The 24,734-nt window shown below is 36.8% G+C and overlaps 2 protein-coding genes and 1 long non-coding RNA gene across 3 annotated transcripts; 2 read left to right on the plus strand and 1 right to left on the minus strand.

The window, feature by feature from the left end:
• The first annotated feature begins 305 nt into the window (after positions 1–305).
• On the plus strand, positions 306–5,760 carry LOC124635239. Its single transcript, XR_006984980.1, has 2 exons — positions 306–583; positions 5,578–5,760. It is a non-coding gene; the product is annotated as an uncharacterized LOC124635239 (long non-coding RNA).
• Positions 5,761–6,331: 571 nt separating this feature from the next.
• On the minus strand, positions 6,332–9,679 carry LOC124635238 (UBA-like domain-containing protein 1). Its single transcript, XM_047171094.1, has 4 exons — positions 9,427–9,679; positions 8,547–8,624; positions 8,059–8,316; positions 6,332–7,118 (listed from the first exon to the last, which is right to left on the minus strand). The coding sequence occupies exons 1-4, from the start codon at positions 9,535–9,537 to the stop codon at positions 7,092–7,094; spliced, it is 474 nt and encodes a 157-aa protein (XP_047027050.1). The 5' UTR covers positions 9,538–9,679; the 3' UTR covers positions 6,332–7,091.
• Positions 9,680–10,272: 593 nt separating this feature from the next.
• On the plus strand, positions 10,273–20,715 carry LOC124635133 (acyl-protein thioesterase 1). Its single transcript, XM_047170926.1, has 5 exons — positions 10,273–10,446; positions 10,525–10,556; positions 10,644–10,857; positions 10,961–11,134; positions 19,012–20,715. Exons 1-5 carry the CDS (start codon positions 10,396–10,398, stop codon positions 19,192–19,194), a joined length of 654 nt encoding a protein of 217 aa, XP_047026882.1. The 5' UTR covers positions 10,273–10,395; the 3' UTR covers positions 19,195–20,715.
• Positions 20,716–24,734: the final 4,019 nt, after the last annotated feature.

The following is a 24,734-nucleotide window of genomic DNA, read 5'->3' on the forward strand; positions in this document are numbered from 1 at the left end:
TCAAGCTATGTACATAGGTACATGCAAAGCGCGTTCGAGCCATGCAGCGCACACATCTGAGACGCTACTTATTGCGCGTAGACTAAAGGTTTTTTTGTGGGGAGACCCTTATGATAGCTGTGTTTGTGCTCCCTACTAATATTATAAATGCGAAAGTAACGCGGGCGGAAGCTAGTAAATAAATAATTAGGATAATACATAAGGGATGTATGGATAATATGTAGATACTAAAGGGTATGTATACTATGAACGATAGAAAAAGCTCATTTTAAGAGTACTCTTTGAAGCTGATGACCAACTGATGACAGACTGTCTAATAATCTGTCTAGGTTATAGGTACTTTGTCATTTTCTTTTAGTTTCATCGTAATACAAACCAAGAAGTACTCACCTAAAGTATTTTTAACTTTTGCTTAGTAAATACTACACAACAAAAAAGTATGCTGAATGTAAGTGCTGGTTGTTGGTATGGTATATTCTTGGATGCCTATAGTTATTCTACAAATTATTTGATTTTTAGTATTACGGTGATCATAGCCTCGTTATTATTTTTGTGGATATATGAAAAACCGCAATTTCATAAGGTAAGTTAAGTGGTAGGCATAGATTGTCGCTTAGCATTATGTATTCTTATTACCAAACAGCGCCCACCAAAACGGTATCACAAGCGTCTCATGAAAACTGTAGGATTTAGATTCACGGTTAAATGGGCTATCTGGACCTATAATAACATTGTACAGTGAATGTTGTACAATAAAAAAAATACACTAAAAATCATTGCGCATCATCATCATCAGCCTTTTTTATTGTCCCACAGCTAGGTCTCGAATATTGCGCGATATATAGATCATCTAGGGAGCGCCTAACACTCTCGTCACCTTTCTAAAATATTCTACGTCATGTCCTGAGGTAAAATAGAATATTAGGTAGGTTCATTATAAGTAGGATATTTTATGGCAGTTTATCGAGCTCTTCTATAACTGCATAATTATAGGAGCACACCATCCGCTGTTAATACGATAAAACATCACAAACCATTTTATTTTGAATTTACCGCTACCAGTCAAAGCACTGATCCTACAGTAGGATTCCTACATAAGTGGAGGAAGTAGGTATACATTTTTTTAGGGTACCGTAGTCAACTGGGAACCCTAACGCCATGTCTGTCTGAGCGTGTTAGCACTATATAATAATAGAGAGCTGAAAGGAGAATGACCAGAAGCCGTCTAACATTTCACATTGCAAAATCAAAATAATATAGAAGTTATTTTTAATCGCAAAGCTTCAGGCGATTTCACACCTTCCCTCTCCTTGTGCCCAGAATGGCAGTGTTGCTCAATACATCGCTATAAACTTTTAACCGTGTGGCAATCGTAGCAACTATATATCAACTTTTACAGGTAACTTAAAAAAAATTATAGCTGCCTCAACTATAAACAATTGTAAACTTATATATGTGAAAGTATTTGTAAATAAGTTGTTGGTGTGCCTAAATAAATAAGCTAAAGTTGCTCTGTGTATAAAACACCTCAGAGTGAAATCCCTGATCGCCAATATATCTCATCATCCCCCTGGGGCCCGATTCTCCTAATTTTACTTAAGCAACATTCGATTGACGTTCGACTCGATTCGACTGAGATCCGATCCCGACTCGATTACGATTGAAGCGTATGTGGCATTCCGCTATTTTTTCTTTGAAATAAACGTTTTTATCCTTTTCTGTCATTCAATAATGAATCATTTTGTCTGCAAATGATTTTCGATTGCAAAATGATTGTACAGCAAACTACCGTATAGACCAAAATTACCAAAATAGCAGACCAATCGCACACCAATCAAATGTCAATCGAATACGATTGGTCTTTTATTAGTAGCAGAATGCCCGATATGGTTAAAACTGCTATTGCGATCATATTGCGATTCGATTTTGACATTATTAACTTAGGAGAATCGGGCCCCTGCCCTTATCCCAATTTTATTTCGGGTCGGCGCAACATGTTTCCTTCTATCTTTCTATACATGCTGTGGAGGGTTTTAGCGATGTTTTGCAGTTGGTGGGTCGCCTGTCTGACAGTAACCCTATTTGGTAATGCTGTTGTGGTGTCTTTATGTTTTCTATTTACCCTTCATCGTGGCCATTAATTCCCTTAGCCGCCTCGTACGATACCCATGAAAGAAAGATGGGGGGGTCCTATTCTGATCCGGGACCGTCACAAATCCCCGATATACCTACTACTATTGCATTTTTATTGCGAATGAAAATTTAAAAATATGACGTTGAAGGATTTTAAGATTATTGTGGGTAGCAGTGGCGAAGGGTAGTTTAATGAAATAGGGAAGCCGCAGCAAAAAAAAAACTGGGGGGGGGGGGAGTACTCAGGGATGGGGGGGAAGAGGTAATGGAGGTAATTTCTCAGTCCACCTTTTAGCACTGACTGAGAGACTGATAGTTTGAACATGTTTTCTCGAGGAATTCGGCAGATTATTAATATCTATAAAACTTTATTATCTTTAGTTAGGTATATTAACTAGGTACTAGAATCTGAGAAAACTTGGCACTAGAAACAATACATTTTAAGTATTTAATTTACAACGGCCTGTTAGCCATTGATATTTATCGTAGGTATTTATCCGTCAGGACGTTAGTAATTTTAATATAGACGTAATATTGGTAGGTAATTCACCCGAGCGGCGTGCCCGAGTTTTATAACACGTTTTTATTCTCAAAACTTAACCTTGAAAAATAAGTTCCTTCCTAAAGTAAACAATCTGTCGGATCGGAAAACAGTCTAATGCGATAAATGCTATAGGTACATTAAAAAGAAACCTGATGCCAACTGTCTACGTATCAAAATACATAATTTCAACGTAGATATCTCTATTTTCACTAGGTACACACACTGTAGTACTGTACTTGTACTGAGTACCAGGTCACACAGTGCGATCGCGGGAATTATTATAGTAGGGAGTAATGATACTGCCAACTATTTAATCAAAATTATCAAAATATATACTTGGTGAATTCATAAAAATAAATAAATTCCCAACTAGCGGAGAATCTTAACACCGCGATTCAGGATTTGCATAAAAATGCACAACGCCATCTATGTTGACATAATGTAACTAAAACACACACACGAACTATGTTATTTCCAAATGATACACACACTAATAAATTCAATTAAGTAATACAAAGAACAAATTGTTAATGGTATTATCTAAAACAAAATAAGAACAATGAGAGTGAATTTGTCTGATTTGTTTGTTTACATATTTGAGAAAGCGCTGTCACTCGCGAGTTTTGATTGGTGGAAGCCGCTCCGTGAGCCGGCTTACCGCTCGCCCTTAAGGTCTCTGCACACAGCGGGCGCGGCGCGGCGGGACGGGACGGCGACGCGACACTGAGCAGTTGTAATGTACTAGATATTACGGACGACGTCACACAGAGCCGTCCCGCTCGACGCGACGCGACGCGACGATTTAGTACATTGTGTCACGTCGCCGTCCCGTCCCGCCGCGCCGCGCCCGCTGTTTGCAGAGACCTTTATTTTGCGAACATCGCGCGGCGCGGCGTGGATGACGTCACGCAAGCGTAGTTTTGTATGGAGGAGGAAGCCGCGGCTTATTTAGTAGGAGCAAAATGTTTCAAGTAATTTATAGACAATTTTTTTTACGGTGGTAGGCGTTTTGTTATACCTACATATTTAAATTGTGTGGTTTAAATGATTATATTAATTATACCTATACCTATATTATAACTTATACCTATGCTTCTTTCTTGAATTTCGAAAGGGAAGCCGATGGGAATCGGCTTATAAGGACGCCTCGCCACTGGTGGGTAGGGCATGCAATACCGGTTTACCGGTTTCGGTTTTACCGGTAAAACCGTCCATTTTCGCGATCTTTAATTTACCGGTAAAAATAATATGTAACCGGTAAATTACCGGTTTTTACGTTTTTGTGATAATATATAGCAATTGTTCATTTAACGTCAAATCTTCATTATGTAGCCTGAACATAATGTAATATTGAATACATTACATATTGTAAGACTGTTAAAGTTGCTGTTCTTTAGAAAAGTAAACTCATGTGGCTCCTTAACTATACGTTAGATACAAATCTTCATTTTCATCTTAATTTATAATATCTAAACAAATATTCATTCGGTTATTCTAAATTTCCTCATAGCTGTCAGCTCCTATTAGGTAAAAATGTAGCCTATGCTTATTTTACCTACTCTATGACCTTATTGAGCAAGGGCTTTTACTTCACTACCATGCGGACAGCTCTGAGGACACGGTGGAGCACACAGTCTAGGTGTGCACTGTCTGGGAAGGGTACCGCCGTGTCGTCGTCTAGCCAATAGGCAGCGGCGACCTCTCGCGTCCGGCCCTGGTTCAAGCCATGGTCCGGAACGAGAGGGAATGGGAAGCCGTCGCCTCCTTCTGCGAAGCAGTCATGCTCGAGAAGGAGACGGTGGAGCGCCTGCGAGTTCGCACCTCTCATCCCAGCCACTGTAGTGGACCAGGAAGACACCACGGGCGCCGAGTGTCGAGAGACGACTCCCGGCTACCGCAGGCGTCGGTCTGTGGACGGTGAGTTCGGGGGGCTCGTCGTTCCTCTGTCTGCATAGACAACAGACCCGTGACGGCGGCCCGAGTTGTTCCACGAGCAGGGCCAAGGCCTGCCGGGGCTGCGGGATTGTTCGAAAGAGTTACCGCGACCCTGGTCCATAAAATGCCTACGATTTACCATAAAAAAGGGCTTTTACTTCACGGTTATTCTTAGCGTTTATCCCGTCTTGTGACAGAGTCCGCTTTCCGTATCTTCTTCTTCCACTTCAATCTATCCAGGACATCTTCTTCTTCGAGTTCGTAGATTTTCATGTCATTCATTACGACACTCCACCACCACAGTTTCGGCCTGCCTCTGCACCTTTGACCGGGTATATTGAGATTGAGTACACAACATTGGCGATGTATTCAGGTGGTCTCCTTTTCACATGGCCGAACCATCGCAGCCGTTTCTCTTGCATTTTGTCGACGACATCGCGTACGGATGGTACTGTCATGTCTTTTTGTTACGGCCCACATCACAAAAAATGTTTACCACCTTATACCTCGTATTTTTAACAATTTTTTCTTTTAGACTATCCAATCTTATTGAATCACATTTTAAAATAATTCAAAAATTACCGTTTTACCGGTAAAAATATTTTTATTACCGAATTTTTACCGGTAATTTTTATTTTACCGAAATTGCATGCCCTAATTGTGGGTCGAGGGATTGCCTTAGATTAGACACACGTGCCTATAAAATATTTTATTATAGTTCGGCCATTCAGAGAATGCGTTCCTGACACGTCGCGATTGAACTGACGACGTAACTACATTCATTGATTATTGATATAATAATGTTGTTTTAATGCTCCTCAATTGTTAAAACGGTAAACAACCAGCAAAAATATTTTTATCGTAACTGCAACGCCATTGCAAAGTTACGTCGTCAGTTCAATCGCGACGTGTCAGGAACGCATTCTCTGAATGGCCGAACTATACCTAGGTACTCATTGTTTCAGCTTATATTTAAAAGAAGTAAGCATTCGAATATTGTGAGCCCAATAGAAAGCAGCGATGCCCTAGCAGCTAATCCATCATTATTATATGCTGATCTATCAAACAACCAGGAAGAAAAGAAAGATCCAGTTATTGAACCTGAATCAGAATCTTGTTAACAATAAATTATACTAATTTAGAAAAAAGTTGTTTTTTTCTCGGTTACAATGTTTTAAAAACTTTTTCTAAGAACATCTTAGAATGGCATGTATGGACTATATTATGTTAAACGTTACGTAGATACACTTTATGTGGGCCTTCAATCCAGCAGATGCACCAATACCTACACCAGTCGGTCACTGTGTTCCAAGGCCTCTGTGTTCAAGGTTCCTCTTGACTCCTCAAGAGGCTAGTCGCCATAGGCCCGAGTGACACCGAAATGGCAGAGGCCGTGTGCAAGCAATGCAAGCGGGCGCCGCGGGCGGAAACTCCAACGAGGCGCGCAGCTGGTCTTGTATTTAGTTAAAGATCACTGAAAGTGCTCGCCGCATCGCTGCCATTCCGGTGTGACTCGAGCCTTAGTACTTATTTTTTTGCTTTGTCTAGCTAGATCTACCTAGGCAATGGTGCTATATAATCAACAATGTTGGGCAGGGCACCAAAACGCCCAATGTCCCTTCGGGAAACTCCGAAAATATCTTTTGTTCTTATTATATTTAACAATTTCTAATACGCATTTGTGAAAAAAAAAAAATATGAATTCGGAAAAAAAGACAATTGCGACTTTACTGCGTATATTTTACGGTGCGCGAGTCCGACTCGCACTTGGTCGGTTTTATTTTATGTAGGTTATTTAATATGACTAAATTACATTAAATTTTAAGAAATTCACAAAAAACAACGCCACTAGTAAAGAACTTTTCTTTCTTAAATAGAAGAATGTGTCAAGTAGATAGAGACTAACTCCAGAAAATAATAACTTGACTTATAAATAAAAAACATATGCCAGAACTGCTAATTGGAACTATTTTTAACTAATTATTATTTAACTTAGTTATGCAGTAAGGTATGTCCATGTAGTAGTGGTAGTATTATAAATGGGGTTAGTCAATATGATTTTATTTCACAATTCTAACTATAAAATAATTAACGAAGTATGACAATAACTTTAGAAGCTAAAGCAAAATTCTCACTCTGTATGTTATTAAAGTCATGATTATTTAAGATTACATTTCTGTTACAATATTTTTACAATCACATTATAAATTTCGATTACCAAAAACTAACACAATTCATAGTATTTATTGTGCACATTCTGAAACCTCTGTATATATAATATATATAATGTAGATACGACACTTTGTAATAAATTTAACATGATTGACTACAGTACAGCACCCCAAATATTGTCCAGCAAACCAACGCTGCTATGGGGTGTTTCCTAAAGTAATATACATTTCATACACAATTCCACAGCTCACATTGCGCACCATTAGAAAAATAAATTATAGATGCTCCTAAACTAACACCATCCAATTTATCTTGGCATGTTTTCGCTGCACATCTGAAAGAATAATAAGTTTATTCATCATTAAAGTCTTTTTATGACTGGACAAACACAAGCCAGAAAAGAGAATGGGTGTTCCTGGGCTATCTTCTTCCCAGCCATGACACTAGGAAGTGGTGAAAGGGGGGCGTTTTGGGGTGCTGTCTTTTTGTATTATTTGACGTGAAAAAGTGCTAAAAACTAGCCTATTTTCAATAAACGTTTTTGACTTTGACTTTGACTTTATCAGCACCCAGTCATGAAATTTGTTTTAAATGATAGCTTTGGTAACTAGGAATAACTTTTACTGGGAAAAAATATATTTGCATATTACTGCACTAAAATTATTACACCCTGTTCAAATACTATACTGTTATTTACTCATTCTCCTGATCATTTTTTTTAATTCTTTTCCAAATCTTTCTCCAAATCTTCCAAATTTTTCTCCAATATCGCTTGGACCTTAAGCTGTGTTCTTATATTGTATAGCCCCGACTGTCATTTGTCCCTCTTCAACAGTTGTTAAGAGTCAATTAAGTCATACCTGGTAACTGGGTAGTGTAAGATTTTTTTTATAGTACACCAAGGGATAGAACAGTAAGTATAGTAATATACAGTGTAACTATACATATAATGACAATGAATGGACTGCATTTTATAGCATTATAAAAAGTTGGCATTAAATGGAGGAGAGTGTATCAGTGTATGGAAAACTAACTAAAGCAAAATATGATAATATCAATGTTATAATATTTATGTATAGTATTTTCTATGGGCCTTGATACCTGATTCAAATAAATAAAAAAATAATAAAGCCAATTGATTTTGATGCTTTAGGGAGTTTGCCGTTAAATCCGAGGGACGTTACATGGAGTTTACACTGTACATTTATTACCAAAATCATCGCTGGCTGATCACTAATAGCCCAGGGTCTGATGAGATTTTTAAAAATACTTACGGCAGTTGAGCAGGAGATTGAAGAATAATTTGTCTGAGGGTTTGGAGTGCCAGGGAACATGTTCATCTGCACATGTGGCACTGGAGGGGGCGGTGGTGGGTGCGTGGCGAGCGGGGACACAGGGGGTGCAGCTGCACCCGCACACCCTCCACCGCCCGCGTTGTTGGGGCTGCCAGTCGTCGACAGTCGTGAGAATGCCGCTAGTGCATCAGGGAAGTTTGGAGGTGTGGCTGGAGTATTGCAGGGTGTCATCAATTGCTGAAATACATATTTACATTTTATACTTATTCACCACAAGAAACTCAAGTCAAAATGGAATTTTCAATGATGCATATGAAACAATTAGCTACAACTCTGGAAACCATATTGATAAACATAAGCATCCAATAATATATATATTTTTTTGATGTATTAAGTAAGTCTCTCAGGACATGTCCGTGTGTAACCAAGAGCCAGCTTGTTGAATTTATGAATAAGTCACACAATACCTGACGATAATGTGGTGCAGCAATACCATTAGCACCAGCAGGAATTGCCACTTCTTGAAAAAATATTGATAATGCTGTCTGAAATAAAAATAAAATAACAACAGTTGTTACTCTTGTGAAATGATAAAGAATGAAATATCATAATGTGTTCAAATTTTTAATGACCAACTTGATGTTTACGTGAAAAGGATATAACCCAAAATAGGTCAATGCAACTACAACAAAACCAAATTGGATAGAAAATCTATGAACACTAGTCTTAAGTATAATTATTAGAAATATAAACAAATATATTAACACATTGATGCATATAAATCACTTTTGTTCAATTTAAATATTGTTATTGTTAACAAGATCACAAGATTACAAGTACCTATCAACCAAAAACAGGGCCTGACTAGGCACTGAAACATAATAGTAAGTCAAAGTCAAAGTCAAAGGATTTATTTGCAAATGAATACAGTTATATACAAGGTGTTACAAAATGTCAATTAGTTCAGTATTCAGTCATAATATAATGACATGCAAAAAACATTTTATCTTAAATATACAATTATTTATTAGTACCTAACAATTATTGTTATATGCATATCAAGGTTAAATTACTAGCTCCGTTATTGCGTATTATTTTGTCAATATCAATAATATGATGTTTACAGAATAAGAATAATATGGAAATAGAAACATTAAAAATATAAGTGTACTAGACATGTTTAATGATGATTAAGATCATTTTTTAGAATTCACTATTAAACAAACAGTAACCTTTTATATAATTGTTGATAACAATGTGTCACTGCAAAAGGCTATTGTAAATCAAAATATCAAGCAGCCATTTCATGATTACATACTGTTTGTTTACATATATTATAAAATTTACCTCAAATTGCCAGTGTGCAGCTTGCAATAACTGTTTCGCTTGTTCTTGTGCACATCCTGCTGCTAGCACAAATTGATTTATCATGACTTGTTCTCGTAAAGTCGAATCCATTGTAACAAAATTCAACAAAATATAAAAAGAGGTCCTCCGAATATCCAAGAAATAACAACTGAACCAATGAAAATAGAAGCTGAGAATACGTATGTAGTCAAAGCCTGAGCGCTAGTGTGCTTCACAAATACAACAAGTGTGAAAGAGAGATTCGATTAGTTTACGTAACAATCAGCAATTTATTTTAATGTGGATATAGACACCAATTTGTTACTTTTTTTAGGGTTACCATTATAATCAAACTATACAACGCAATATTTTTTTCAGTAATAGGTATTTAAAGTTTAGACTCCATTTCAATTGAAACAAAGTCATCAGATTTCAATAAAAATCATGTTTTTATGTATGGTCGCGTATATGGTGAACGCTTCAACTGGTAGCGGAAAATTATGAGTTAAAAATGTAATTCTAAATACTTTTACATTATTATTTTGCGTTAAAAAGTTCATCGGATTACATTTGTATTGTAAGCCGAAGTAGAAGTAAGTTTCTAAGTTAAGCGGAGGATAACGCAAGTCGCAAAGATCATATCTACTCCATATATTCCCTCGATTAGAAATGTTTCGTTTTGTTTGTAAATGTGTATTTACATATTTCAATATTTCCGTTTAAGGGACAACAGTGCTCCATACTGCACCAGTGGACATTTTTTCCTTATCATTTACACGCTAGTCTCGATGCTAGCCTCTCTCTAATCGCCTAAATATTTAATCATGGCTGGTAACATTGAATGTCAAGTCAGTCAAGTCAGTCGCCAAATCAGATCAGTTTGATTGATCAGTAAAAATTGTTGAACTGCTAGCTGGCAAGAACTGTTTTGCAGATATTAAGTATTGATTTTCTCGCATTGTTTATATAATGGAACCAAATCCTGTAATTATTGCAGCTACAGCGAAACAAACGGCATCTGTAAGTAAAATAGTTATTTTAATAGCCAACAAAATAGTGTACATTGTTTTACTAATAATACTCATCGGTTAATTTCAGCTTATATTTCTTCATGGTCTAGGTGACACTGGGTTAGTACTTCTGTTCTTCTTCGTTTTATTTTTACTTATAAAGTAAAAAATCCCGTATATCTAATTTTATGATAAACTCTATTACAGCCATGGGTGGGCAAATACTATCGCGGCTCTCCGTGGGCCCCACATAAAAGTAATATGTCCGACAGCTGCAACTATGCCAGTGACGTTAAATGCGGGTTTTCGTATGCCGTCATGGTTTGATTTACGGACTCTGGATGCTACTGCTCCTGAAGATGAAGAGGGTATATTGAGAGCTACTGACCTTGTTCACCGTCTCATTGCCAATGAAATTAAAGTAAGTAGATAATGAAGTGTGTTCTGCAGGACAGTCTGAATCGTTGCAGTATTAGCAGCTCTTAAGAATGATCATGTTATTATCTGTGGGTTCTACCTTGCAGGCTGGAATACTTCCTAATAGAATACTGTTGGGTGGATTTTCTCAAGGAGGAGCTTTGGCTCTTCATGCTGGTTTGACATATCCAGAACCTCTCGCTGGAATAATGTCCTTGTCCTGCTGGTTACCCAGACATGCGCACTTTCCTGATGCAGTGAAGGTTCCTGCAGAAATGCTGGTAAGTTCAGTGGCCATACAATGCTATCTATTCAAAATGATTTTGAATTGGTGAATTATCAGGATGAGAATTTGGCAGTTACACAAAAAGTACTTCAGGTTTTATGAGCAGTGTTCGGGTAATTTTTTTATTTTAGTTTGTTAAAGAAGTTCCTCTTAAAATGATTTTCCTCAAGCTACCTCTTTAATTTACAACTACATTTATTAAAAAAAGGGAACAAATATAATGACCACCATAAAACGCTTTGATACCCTTAGTTTTGTAACCAGAAATATCTACTGAACACCAGAAAAATAAAGTCTAAAAATGTAATAGTACCAGCTATTTTAGTCACAACTTCACTTTAAATTGTATTCAACCACCAAATTTAGTAAATGATCACCAAGTCTTGACGACCAAATTAATGTATTATTTTTGCCTAAATAAGTCACTGTGATTGCCATAAAATGTAGGCTTATTACCAAATAAAGTATTATGATGCCATATTAAGTTATGTGTCCGGCTTGCAATGCATGCGTGAGTGTCAGTATGAGGAGTGACAGGGGAAAATGGAAGAAAATGACATATTGCGCCGACCCCAAGTAAAATTGGGAACAGGGCAGGAGAAAGAAGAAGAAGAATGTGTTTCTCAATACACTCCCTCGAAAACACACTGTTATCGCACTGTTTAGAGGCATGCAATAAACAATTTTCCACCCTAGTGCAGGAAAAGGGTCCCCATAATGTTATAAAATTTATTGTATCAGGCCGAACTTATTTTTTTGGAGTCAGTTTACTTAAACAGGATAGCAAGATGTAAAAACTTTGATTATCAGTTTATATTAAAACGCTGGTATAATTTTGATGATCATTTACTACTTTTGGGATAACAATGATTTATTTGGACTCATTTTGCTTAAATAGGATAGCAGAATTTAAAAACTTTGGTTATAATCTTACTTTAAAATGGTGGTCTAATTTTGGTGATCATTTACTATTTTTGGCTTACGCATGATTTATTTTGGAGTAATTTCACTTAAATAGGATAGCAAAGTGTTAAAACTTTGGTTATAGTTTTACATTAAAATGCGAGTTTCATTTTGGTGATCATTTACTATTTTTGTCTGCTATTTGTTACTATATCTGGTGATCAGTTAAACATAAGCCTTAAAAAAATATATACAAATTATTTACAGCAGCTAATTACTGAAAAGGGCACGTTTTGGTTGTATTCAAGAATATGCATATAAATTAATTGTATATTCGCCCGATGAACTTGATGTGATAACATGCCTTGTCAATGAATAACAGGAAAATTAAAACTGATTCTGAGAAGATAAATATCTTTATACAATATTATGTGTTACAAAAGCCATATATACATATATCATCTAAGTTTAAGAGCCTTTTTGTATCGGTTCAGTTGCCGATTTTAAAAATTATTTCACTGTTGGTAGGCGACACTATCCGAGAATAACATAGGCTATATTTTATCTCGGTACGAGAAGTAGTCGCTAATGTAAAATATCAAGTTATTTATGCAGTTTTCATAACGTGCATATACGACAGCCAATACATGACCAGAAATTGTGAAGTGTTCACATAAAGATATACCAGTAGGTATAGACGCTAGATAGTCTTTAATTAACAGTAGCAAACATAATTATAATATTAGGTACCTACATAATTTAATTACTATGTATTATGTAATATAACACGCACCTTTTGCTTTCTTCAAGGAGAATGGGCAGATTTGTATAGTTTGGCCCTACCCTATATATGAAATAATTGAAGAGGTGTATTTTGACAGATAAACGAGGCATAAAAGGAGAATGCCCAAAAGCCATCTAGCAGTGTTCACATTGCAGAACTAAAACAATTCATAAATATTGTCTTGTTTTTTTACAAGTTTTCCACTTTGGGAACTTTGTTTTCGTACCCGGAATATTTTCACAATAAATTACAAAACATTGTGTTCAGTAGATCATCAGTTGCTGGTAGTATAAAGTCGTTATTGGCTATAGTATATTATTTTTAACTCCCATTTCCACCGTTTACATTTTTTAAACGTAAAAATCCCATAAAAGATTATGATCAGATTAGATCCCATAGAAGGTTTGCTCTCAGCATCACTAACTTAAAATTGGTCTTATCGCAGCCCAAGATTCGCGCCTCAAAATTGAGTATACAATATCCGACCAGTACAACGGTTAAAAATAAAATACCGAAACTCTTATCATTGCCGTACCCAAACCTCTTTAAGATATTTTACCCGAATCGTCCAAAGTTATAAGACATCAATACAAAGCAATACTGTTTACGCCTTCGTGGACGTTACACAATACAGTACCTATGTGAGGCCATTCTAATTGCTTTCTCAGCGCTTTAATCCAAATTATACAAAAAATGCAAGAGACATTTTTGTAAGCAATTTTATGAGGTAACAATTTTTATAACGACCCGTATTGACCTCTCGAAAAGCTGTTCGTGACCTTTTCTTCCTTGCAAAATTTTTTTCCGGTACAAATGGTACGCTATCAATGTCGATTTTTCTCAACTTCATAATAACAGTAAACAAGTTGTAGGTACATACAAATTAAGCTCACTAGGATTTTCTTCCCAGATTGGGGTTTATAATGCCTAAAATGACTGGACTAAAAGCCATACTTATCTATCTACTGATTTATTGTTAAAAGCTACGCGACTACGACACGTGGGTCATTTTGCCGATTGTCCTTTGTTTTGATGAATGATTCAACAACTATAATTATAATATTGAATAATACTCACTTTTATTCAGCCTTGTCAATGTAAAATGTAAATATCAATGAACTTTAAAAAAGAGATCGTAAATGTTGCCAAAAAAACGTAAACAATAGGCATGATGACAAATTTTTAAATACCTTTGTATGATGTAGGTATACGTCTATTTTATATGAAAAATTATTAATTTTAAGAAAATGCGAAGTTTTTTTATCAAATAATTGCATTTTTCTCTGTCCACTTTGAATCCGGCGCGAAAACGCTTATCAGTGTCATGTCGTCACTTGTGACGTCACGACTGAAATTACAAGACGCAAGTAAACAACGCTCGTGCAATAATTAAGTTTAGTGCATAGGTGTTGTGGGGTCCCCCAGTGTAAGAACACATCCAAAACAACTCCTGATAAGTTATTTGTGTACGTTCCTCACAATAAAAAAATACGAAACAAGTGGCTTAAACTTGCAAGGCGAGATTCAAAAGCAATATTGCCCAGGGTACAACTTTATTTTTGTGAAGATCACTTTGATATAAGTTATTACATAGTTCTCTAGATTCTAACATAGAAGTTTTTTTAATTAAACTAATACACTTACATGGAAGTTTTTTTTAATTAAACTAGTATACTTACATGGAAGTTTTAACATTTCTAAATTCAGCTGAACAAAAATCTATATTTGATGCCAAAAACTCTCCCAGCATTATGATATCAATTCTAGGCAAATTAGCGCTGTTTGCCTTGATAAATCCGGGCTCCATAACTCGTGTTATACACAATTATAGTTCGGCCATTCAGAGAATGCGTTCCTGACACGTCGCGATTGAACTGACGACGTAATAACATTCATTGATTATTGATATAATAATGTTGTTTTAATGCTCCTCAATTGTTAAAACGGTAAACAACCAGCAAAAATATTTTTATCGTAACTGCAACGCCATTGCAAAGTTACGTCGTCAGTTCAATCGCGACGTGTCAGGAACGCATTCTCTGAATGGCCGAACTATAATTAAATAAAAACAAAGATCGCAGTGGAAGTTCACAATAACGAAATGTGACGTTCGCGCGCTTTCGCGCGAGTTGTTTTGAGAAATGACGTCACGAGCTCTGATTGGTGTTCAAGATATCATGGCGGATTGCCTTATTTTGTAATTTTATTTTATAAAAATACATATTAATCACATTATTAATAAAGAAAACAATGCGCGTTTTATATTCCAAGCTTCAAGTTTAATTTAATAAATATATTATTTTAATGATTTTTGATTACTGTCATCATGCCTATTATTGAGCATTTTTTATTTGACTGCGTCATGCAAAGGGGAGAAATGTGTTCATTAACAAATGGCACTGTTTTATAAAAAAGCTTGTGTGTTAGTGATGTCCCATACGTAAATCATTTATTATTATCATGTAATCATCATGCATGGATAGCATAATGCTAATAAAAAATGGAAATGCCGTAAAAACATATCTGTAGTGAACAATTCTTTAACACACACATGTCATTATTTAGATATTTTTACGCCTTATGTTTTAACATACCTTACTTATCAGACAAAAATAGTGAAGATCACCAAAATTTTAATCGCATTTTAATGTACAATTGTAAAGAAATTTTTCAGTATTTGTTGTTAAATCGGCAATAGAAATAGGTACCGAGGTACATCATCTGTAAAAAATTTCAACCGTCTAGCTATCACGGTTCATAAGATACAGCCTGGTGACAGATACAGACGGACTAACCGATGGACAGCGAAGTCTTCGTGATAGGGTTCCGGTTTACCCTAGGATAGGGAATCCTAAAAAAAGTTATTTTCATCTCGACTAGGTAGTTACAACATATAAAAAAATAATACAGCCAGCTTGAGTAAACAGTGCAATCAAGATCTCTCCAGCTATAAAAGTGCTACTTACAATACCAATTAGGGAGATATTACTGTCGGACTTTTAAGGTCGTGTGATTTTGCGGAACTGTCAATTATGTATCTGTAAATAATCCCTATAGCGAAAAATCACTATAATGAATGCTTGCTTTAGTCTGCATAGTAAATTAGGTTTTATTGTATTTCTTTCGACAACTGGCTAGAATAATATGTTAAATGATCATTGTAGTCTGTTGATATACATTTATCAATATGTATTATTGATATTATCAGAAGGACCAGGTTAATCAACTGGACGTCCTGCATTTCTAATGTAATTTTACAGCTGCATTAAATTACGATAACACTTGTATATTACGATAGGGAGGCACATATCGTCACTATCACTACATAGTCAATGTTGCTTTTTCTGTCCCTATGTCCCCGCGGTGTCTCTTTGTACGCTTAAATCTTCAAAATTACGCAAAGGATTTTCATGCCTCTTTTTATTAAAGAGGAAGGTTTATATGTATAACTAGCTTCTGCCCGCGACTTCGTACGCGGATCCTGTCCCTTATGCCAGCGACTACGGGGTCAGCAAAATCAAAGATCTGAATCGTCTGATATTGAATTTAAGGGCCCGTTGGCTTGAAAACAACGGAATACGCATAGCCATTAGAAACGTTCCATATATTTAATTTTTGTACTTCAACGGCAAAAGCACAGCAGACTAAACAAAACGCCAAGAACTGAACCGCAATAGACGTGACCATAGCGATAAATAAAAGTAGTGATTCTAATTAGTCCGCATTTAAGTTGTGTGTGGCAAAAATATTACACGTATTATTACGTAAAAAAACATTAAATGTTACTGAGATGACAAAGTCGTGATGACTTAGTGGAAGTCGTGGTGGTTTAGTGGGTAGAGAACCAATCTCTCAAGTATGAGCGTGCGTCTTTGATTCCAGATCTGGCAAGTACCTGCCAATGCAACTTTTCTAAGTTCGTATGTACTTTCTACGTATATTTTGGATACCAATGACCGTTATTTGGAGGGGATGTTAAACTGTGGGTTGTCATTGAACATTCTTGGCAGTCGTTAAGAAATAGTCAGAAGCCAGTAAGTCTAACCAGTTTTACCAAGGGGTGTTGGGTTGAGCGGTTAACCGGGTTGTGGAGGTCAGATAGGCAGTCGCTCCTTGTAAAACACTGGTACTCAGTTGCATCGTGACTGGAAGTCGACCCTAACATAATTGGGACAAAGGCTCTTGAGATAATAACGACAATAATAATGAGATATAAGCTCCGCAGGACATCTGAGGCTGATGACGGGGAGTAGCGACCCCGCGGGGCATATATACTGAGTTCTCCAGGGAGAGTATACTGTCCCCCATCTCCGGCCGGTCGGAGTGAACCATGACGGGGGTAGGTCTCAACCCTCTGGCTTGGCTTGACCGTCAGACTGACAGAGTGGAGTCGCTAGAGCAGGGTTAGTAGCCCTGCTCGGAGGATAGGTGCCTCGTGGTAAGTGACCCACAGGGAGCGCGTAATCTGCGTTTAAAATCCGCCGAGGTATCCTCACACTTCTTGTTGCCCTCTTGTTGCTATTCAGTGACTGATTCCCGGGGGCCCAGTAAGTGAGCTGGCGAGTCCACCTGCCATTTTTACATGTATCTAATACATTGTCATCGGCAGGTGCCATAGTTCCCGTAGTTTCCCCATTCCTAGTCCAATAGCATCCCATCACAATAGGCCCAAGTAGTATTCATTCACAGTTAGCAATGGTATAACACAGAACCGGGGATTGTTTTTTCTTTTTAACGACGCCCACCGGGGATTGTCCTTGGGTTCATTTCTATAGTGTATAAAGGGATAATCGTCGGTTTTGTGTCACCATTTCATTAAAGTTGTCTCAAAAGGACTTCAGCGTGTTGGCTTCGGCCCCACGTTTTCCTCCCGAAAATTCGGAACTCTGCAGTCCCGAGGTCTGGAAGAGACATACAAAATAATAATGAGATATATATAACGCAACAAATTCGGAGAGTGACTCGTGACAGAGGGGCTCGTGACGCCACGTCTAGGTATGTAATTTGTACTAAGCAGTGACTTAACACAAAATTCAAGCGTGTTATATCTTCCTTATTATTTGTTAGTGAGAAGGAGAAAAAAAATACGTGTCCATTATTTTAGGGTTATCTAAAAGACGGACTTTTTTGATTCACCATACCTATTTCATAACATTCATTTCTATACATTTCAAGTGTAGTATTGCTCTTGAAGTTCCACATCAGGTGTTCCAGATCTTCGATGTTTATACGTCAATAGAGAGTGCTTATCAGATTGAACCACTTTTGCTAAAACGTTATACCTCTATATGCTATAGTCTTACTGGGCCCCTGGAGTTCCACATCAGGTGTTTTAGATCTTCAATTTGTATAAGTCAATAGAAAGTGCTTATCAAATTGAACAACTTTTGCTAAAACGTCATACCTGTATATGGTACAGAAAAACTGGGCTCTTGGGGTTCCACATAAGGTGTTCCAGATCTTAAAATTTATTATCTCAGCTGAAAATGCTCATCAAATGAAACAATTTTTGCCACGGCACCATATTTGTATCTCTTATAGTTTTATTGGTCTGTTGGAGTTCTGCATCAGGTCTTCAAGTTTCGAAGATAAATTATAGCCTATATGTTGACCAGGCCTAATACTGATACAACAAAGAAAAAATCATTGAAATCCGTTCAGTAGTTCGGAAGATTAGCGTGTACAAACAAACAGACATACAGACATACAGACATACAGACATACAGACAAACAGACATATTTTTTTTTTTGGATTTGTGCTCCATTACTGTTTCTAAACCCCACCCAATTATTATTTTTTTAATATATTCAATGTACAGACACAGTTTTTTTACAGATTTATTATATGTATAGATAACATACATTAAATAGTGGGTACCTAAATACTGTTATCCCGTGTGAAGCCTGAGCGGGTCGCTAGTTAAAAATAATGTGTAATGGTTACCTGGTCGGACCCGAAATGATAATAAAGGATAGTTAGATAATGCCATGACAAAATAAAAAGGATTGTTAATAGACAGATGTGCGCGCGGTGTCCAACCCAATCCTTGGACCTATAAGTAACATACATGCCAGGGTAGATTTGAAAAAAAAAGTATTTAAAGTAGGATGTAACCCAGTTTTTACATACAAACAGGGGTGCAAAGGTACTTAACTGTTAATCTGCATATAAATGTTTGTTTCAGATATTTCAAGCTCACGGTGACTGTGACCCAGTCGTTCCATTCAAATGGGGACAAATGACAGCTTCATTCCTCAAGACATTTATGAAGAATGTTGACTTCACAACATACCAAGGATTGACACATAGTTCTTCAGAAGCAGAACTTAAAGATATGAGAGCATTTATAGCAAAAACTCTGGGTTAAAGAAATTTTTGGGATCCTTATAAAAGTACAGAAATTATTTATGATCCCCGTCATGTTAAAATAGGTACATAACATAACTGTTAGTAACTTAATACTTGGAACCTTGGCTGTAAATCCGTCATTTTACTATCTTATTCCATTCCATTTGATAGAATCATGGGCAGTTTTCTGTGGAATTTGGGTTGTAATTCCAACAGACCTGAAATTAGTGTAAGGAGTTGCGCCTAGCTATCATTTAAACATGATATAAGTGTATCTAATAGCAACTGGGTTTGCCTACTGTCTTTGTGTCCCATTACCTAGCCTCTTCTAGTAGACGTAATACATAATCATTACAACCTCTCATGTATTATAGATGTCAGATAGATATCGTAATCGGGTTCGTGTTCAATACGATGTTTTCGATGCGATTCCCAAGACAAAATTGGAAAGTTTTCATTGCTTTAGAAGGCACAATAACAAGGTGGGGGCGCGTTAACATAGGAATCACGACATCGTTGTGGTGGGTGGATCTCTACATCCCAACCACGATATGCATGAGAGCAACAATAAATAGGCCGATGATGTGTTAAATTAGTTTAAAAGCTTAATTTCCTGATAATAAATAAAAGTACCTAACACACTCAGTGAGAAACAGTGTTATTATGTTTTAATAATTAGCTTCCAGAAGCATCATAAATAAATACTGCCTAGCCTATAGATCAGTGGTTCTTAACCGGTGGTCCGCGGACCACTGGTGGTCCCTGGAGGTCCGCGAAGCTTTGCTTATCGACGTTGCTATATACGTTTTCTAACTTTATTTTTATCGACTTATCTATGCGCACGCGGGTTTTCGCAACTTACGTAATTTTGGTTTTGAGTCTTAAAAAATAATTAAAATTTCGCGCTCGCTTCGCTCGCGAATTCAGAAACTATATGCCCTTATTTTTGCATTTGACAACAATCAAAAAGTTAAGTACGTTTGGGCTAAATTTTACGTAATATTTGGTTTAAGTCCGATAAAAATTTCGCGCTCGCTTCGCTCGCGCATTTGGAAACTACATAGTCATATGTTTATCTTTCTTTGCATTTGCTTACCTACAACTGCCGACATACGTTTTACTTTGAGTAGTACGGAACCAAAAATTCATAAATTAGTAAAGAGAATGCAGTCACAAAAATATATATCTCATTAAATTTAAATCTGTAACTTTTAGTTTTTTGCTAAATAATAAAGAAATGAGTGCTAATTATAAAGTATGCTTGTATTCGTTATCAAGGAACTCTCAATTTAGGTAAACCGATGAGGTGGTCCCCGGCAAGACAAACTTTAGTTAAAGTGGTATAGATAGACAAACCACTGAAACTCGAGTAAAATTATAAATTTACTAGATGTGGCATACAAACCAAAACGGAAACACCATACTAATCATTTTTATTTCTATTATTCCACTAGTTTTGTGTTTGCATACATACTGTTCTTTGTTAGGTAGGTAGATCTTTTTTTATTGTTTTTTATTATATTTTATTATTCACGTCAAACTAAAATAGTTTTATTTACTGAACAAAGTTTATGTTCTTTTTTATTTATCTGTATTTGTTGTTCTTTATTATGTAAATACCCTCAAAATAAATTTCCTGTCATTCCCTAACTATTCTAGGTTGAATCATAGGCCAGTCTTATAGTAAATTACTTTTAGGAAAAATTTCGCGGCAAAATAAAAATCTAATTAGGTATTTTGCAAGTTGAGGATCTTTCAGGATTTAATGAAGTAACTGCACATGGTGTTGCAGATTGGAGCTTTGTCCATATGTTACAGCCAAAGTAATAAGTCTGCATATTATACATATTATCTAGCTATTATTTATAATATCTACTCAATTTGGAAAAAGTGATAATTGACACAGAATTAATCACATTAACTAGCAATTTTATATAATATCTCCATAGACTTGGATAATGTAATAAAACAAGTAGGTAAAGATTTTATTATTTCATGTTAACTAACTAAAGTGTCTGGTAGCTGACCTTAATATAATTCGAAAAAGGCTAGTTAGCCCAGTGGGGGCACGCCATAATAGTAGCAAAAAGTCCCCTCTTTGAGGTGTGGCTCGGGCCACTATACGGACGGCCCGGAATGTGCCCTGCCCGGGAAGGGCACCGCCATGTCCTCGTCGAGGCAGTCGCCTGGCCCTGGTTCAAGTCAAGGTCCGGGGCGAGAGGTACCGGGATGCCATCGTCTCTTTCTGTGTGGTCGAGAGACGACTCCCGGCCACCGTAGTCGTGGGCCTGTGCGGTGAGTTCGGGTGGCTTATCGTCCTTCCGTCTCCTGGGAGACACGGACCCGTCTCGGCGGCGCGCGTTGTTCCACGCGTGCGTTTAAGTCACTAACAGTCTGACCTCACGCTGCACGCTCACGCTCATGCTCTCTGAGTCCCTCACGCTGCTCTCCCACAGTGGGAGGAATCATTTGATGATTTATCATAAAAAGAGAGCGAGCCTATAATAACTTGAGCCGTTTCTAAGAATTAGTAGTCACGACGATTATACCATATTTATTACTTTGGCCAACTTTGACCAGCTGTTATGAATTATATCCAGATAAAGTGATTAATCTATTATACTGGCTAGTCAATTTGGGTATTTTATACAATGACTAGTGATTATGTATAATATATATTTAATCACTATGGCTGTAACATTTACATAAACAACCTCATCCTCAGAGACCTTTTTCCAACTAAGTTGGTGTTCCAAGTTGGCTTCCAGTCTAACCGGATGTAGCTGAGTACCAGTGTCAACCCATTTACCAAGGCAACCCAATACTGTTAAACTGGTGTCAGACTTACTACCCGTAACGACTGCCAAGGATGTTCAATGACAGCCGAGACCTACAGTTTAACGTGCCATCCGAAACACAGTCATTGGTGTCTAGATATACTTAGAAAGTACGTACAAACTTAGAAACGTTCCTTTGGTACTTGCCTGACCTGGAATCGAAACCGCGCCCTCATACTGGGGCCCGATTCTCCTAATTTTACTTAAGCGACATACGATTGACGTTCGACTCGATTCGACTGAGATCCAATCCCGACTCGATTACGATTGAAGCGTATGTGGCATTCCGCTATTTTTTCTTTGAAATAAACGTTTTTATCCTTTTTTGTCATTCAATAATGAATCATTTTGTCTGCATATTTTCATATATTATTTAATTATATTGTTTATTATCATTTATTATTTATTATGATTTACGATTGCAAAATGATTGTACAGCAAACTACCGTATAGACCAAAATCACCAAAATAGCAGACCAATCGCACACCAATCAAATGTCAATCGATCGTCTTTTATTAGTAGCAGAATGCCCGATATGGTTAAAACTGCTATTGCGATCATATTGCGATTCGATTTCTATACGATTTTGACATTATTAACTTAGGAGAATCGGGCCCCTGGAGAGATTGGTTCTTGTGGAACGGACTTTGTTGTTTCTATAAAAAAACACCCAGAAACCCAGTGAAAATCTGCAGCAAGTTCTCGTTTGTTAAAAAAAAGACAGGACAGACGTTAGGTAGTAGTAGAACCAACGTAGTAGCATTAGATATGAAACATTATTATATATAAAAATAGATATTTCGATTTGGCGAGATTCAGCGAATTATTGTACCTACATATCCATTGGCAATTCGTGATATCGATTTTCGTTGAAACATAGTTTTAACGAAACCTGCGTGTAAATAATGGTACCAACCAAAGATTGTCCAAAAGGTAACACGGTTTTACTTTCGTATTAATAGAAAAGAAAATTCTGTTGGATCTACAACTAGTTTTCCCGACATTCATAGCTGCTTGTAGGTATTTAAGGATAATATATAAAAGATGATACATAGTTAGGTGCAGGTCTACACATCATATATGGCGTAGCGTAAATACCAACTCTTTGTAGTCCTATTACGCGGTTTTATCACGATGATTTTGTTCTCGTCGCTCACACTACTTGATTTGAGCATCAGGACCGATAATTATACCCACTAACGGTACACAAGCCAGAGATAACCATATGACCGCGCTCTTTGCACCCTATGGCAGCATAGCACTCAATGGGCACCCTAATGGTGCGTCCTTTGTGAGCGATCCGGATGCGAATGCGAAGCGGCGCAGCGAGGCGCGACAACAACAAACAGTCGATTTCTTTTGAAGTGGCCGACGACGCTGACGTGGCGCAGGGGCCCGAATTGAATAGAAATTGAATTGCAAGAGCAGTTATAAACTTAGCGGGCATTCTGCTACTAATATACGAACAATCATATTGCAATCGTAAATCATTAGCAAGACAAACGATTCATTATTGAATGACAGAAAAGGATAAAAACGTTTATTTCAAAGAAGTAATCGCGGAATGCCACATACGCTTCAATCGTAATCGAGTCGTGATTGGATCTCAGTCGGATGTGAATCGTACGTCGCTTAAGTATAGCAGAATCGTGCCCCAGTACTGCGCGGTGCAGCACACATTCGACATTTTGCTTCGAATAGCTTCACATTCGCATTGATTCGTTCAAGAAGGACGCACTCTTACAGCCAGTTTCTTCGTCAAAAGTAAAAGCCAAAGTAATGTCATAAAGTAACGGTCAAATTCGTTTTTTCAAGGCTAAGTAGCAGCAAAACTAATAGAAAAAACGAATTTGACCGTTACTTTTACTTTAAGACATTACTTTGGGTTATACTTTTGATTAAGAAACTGGCTGTTAGACTTCATTTGTAAGAACTAATAGCTTCAAAAAATGACGCTTTAAAACGGCCATTAAATAAAAAAAGAGATTATTTTCGTATGTTCACTTACAGTCAGTTTCTTCATCAAAAGTAAAGGCCAAAGTAATGTCGTAAAGTAAAAGTAACGTTCAAATTCGTGTTTCACGATTTTATCTACTTATTAGTTTTGCTGTTACTTTAGTTTTGAAAAAACGAATTTGACCGTTACTTTTACTTTATGACATTACTTTTGATGAAGAAACTGGCTGATAATGTCATAGTCAAATTTTTCAATTGATAATGAGAGTATCCCATGGTATGATATGCACGCTTATCTAATTGATATGTACTAAGGTTTTATTCTTGTATAAAAATATATCTAAACAAAAAACTTTTGCTTATTATTTTTGACGTATTCAAAAAAAAAATCTAGCCATATAAAATGTGTAATACTGTACATACGTAGATATTATTCTTGTAAAGTTAGGAGGAACCCCAATAAAGTTTTCTTGAAAACATTCTTTGGTATTATTAGTTATGGCGAAGGTATTCTATGAAATGAAGTCGTATCCAGTATAATTATTGTTTCGATTGTTAGTATAATTAAATCGATAATTCTACCTGTAAATCTTATGGAGAACGCACATTTGTCAGGTTCGACCGCGGCAAAGATCGAAATCGTACGAATCCTCGCAAGCTCGTGCGCGGCGAAGCATCCACATCTGGAAGAATAATAGAATAACAGAAACGACTTCAGATTTAGGATCGCACATGATAGATTCTTATGTGATTTACATAATGATT

Source organism: Helicoverpa zea, chromosome 12, assembly GCF_022581195.2.
Source record: "Helicoverpa zea isolate HzStark_Cry1AcR chromosome 12, ilHelZeax1.1, whole genome shotgun sequence".
Lineage (NCBI taxonomy): Eukaryota > Metazoa > Arthropoda > Insecta > Lepidoptera > Noctuidae > Helicoverpa > Helicoverpa zea.

Excerpts from the sequence above, each read along its gene's own strand:
- LOC124635133 (XM_047170926.1), top strand. The coding sequence starts at position 10,396 with ATGGAACCAAATCCTGTAATTATTGCAGCTACAGCGAAACAAACGGCA. Across the intron at positions 10,447-10,524 it reads CAGCGAAACAAACGGCATCT|CTTATATTTCTTCATGGTCT; the intron begins GTAAGTAAAATA and ends GGTTAATTTCAG. Across the intron at positions 10,858-10,960 it reads TCATTGCCAATGAAATTAAA|GCTGGAATACTTCCTAATAG; the intron begins GTAAGTAGATAA and ends TCTACCTTGCAG.
- LOC124635238 (XM_047171094.1), bottom strand. The coding sequence starts at position 9,537 with ATGGATTCGACTTTACGAGAACAAGTCATGATAAATCAATTTGTGCTA. Across the intron at positions 8,317-8,546 it reads CTGCACCACATTATCGTCAG|CAATTGATGACACCCTGCAA; the intron begins GTATTGTGTGAC and ends TATGTATTTCAG. Across the intron at positions 7,119-8,058 it reads CAATCTCCTGCTCAACTGCC|ATGTGCAGCGAAAACATGCC; the intron begins GTAAGTATTTTT and ends TTATTCTTTCAG.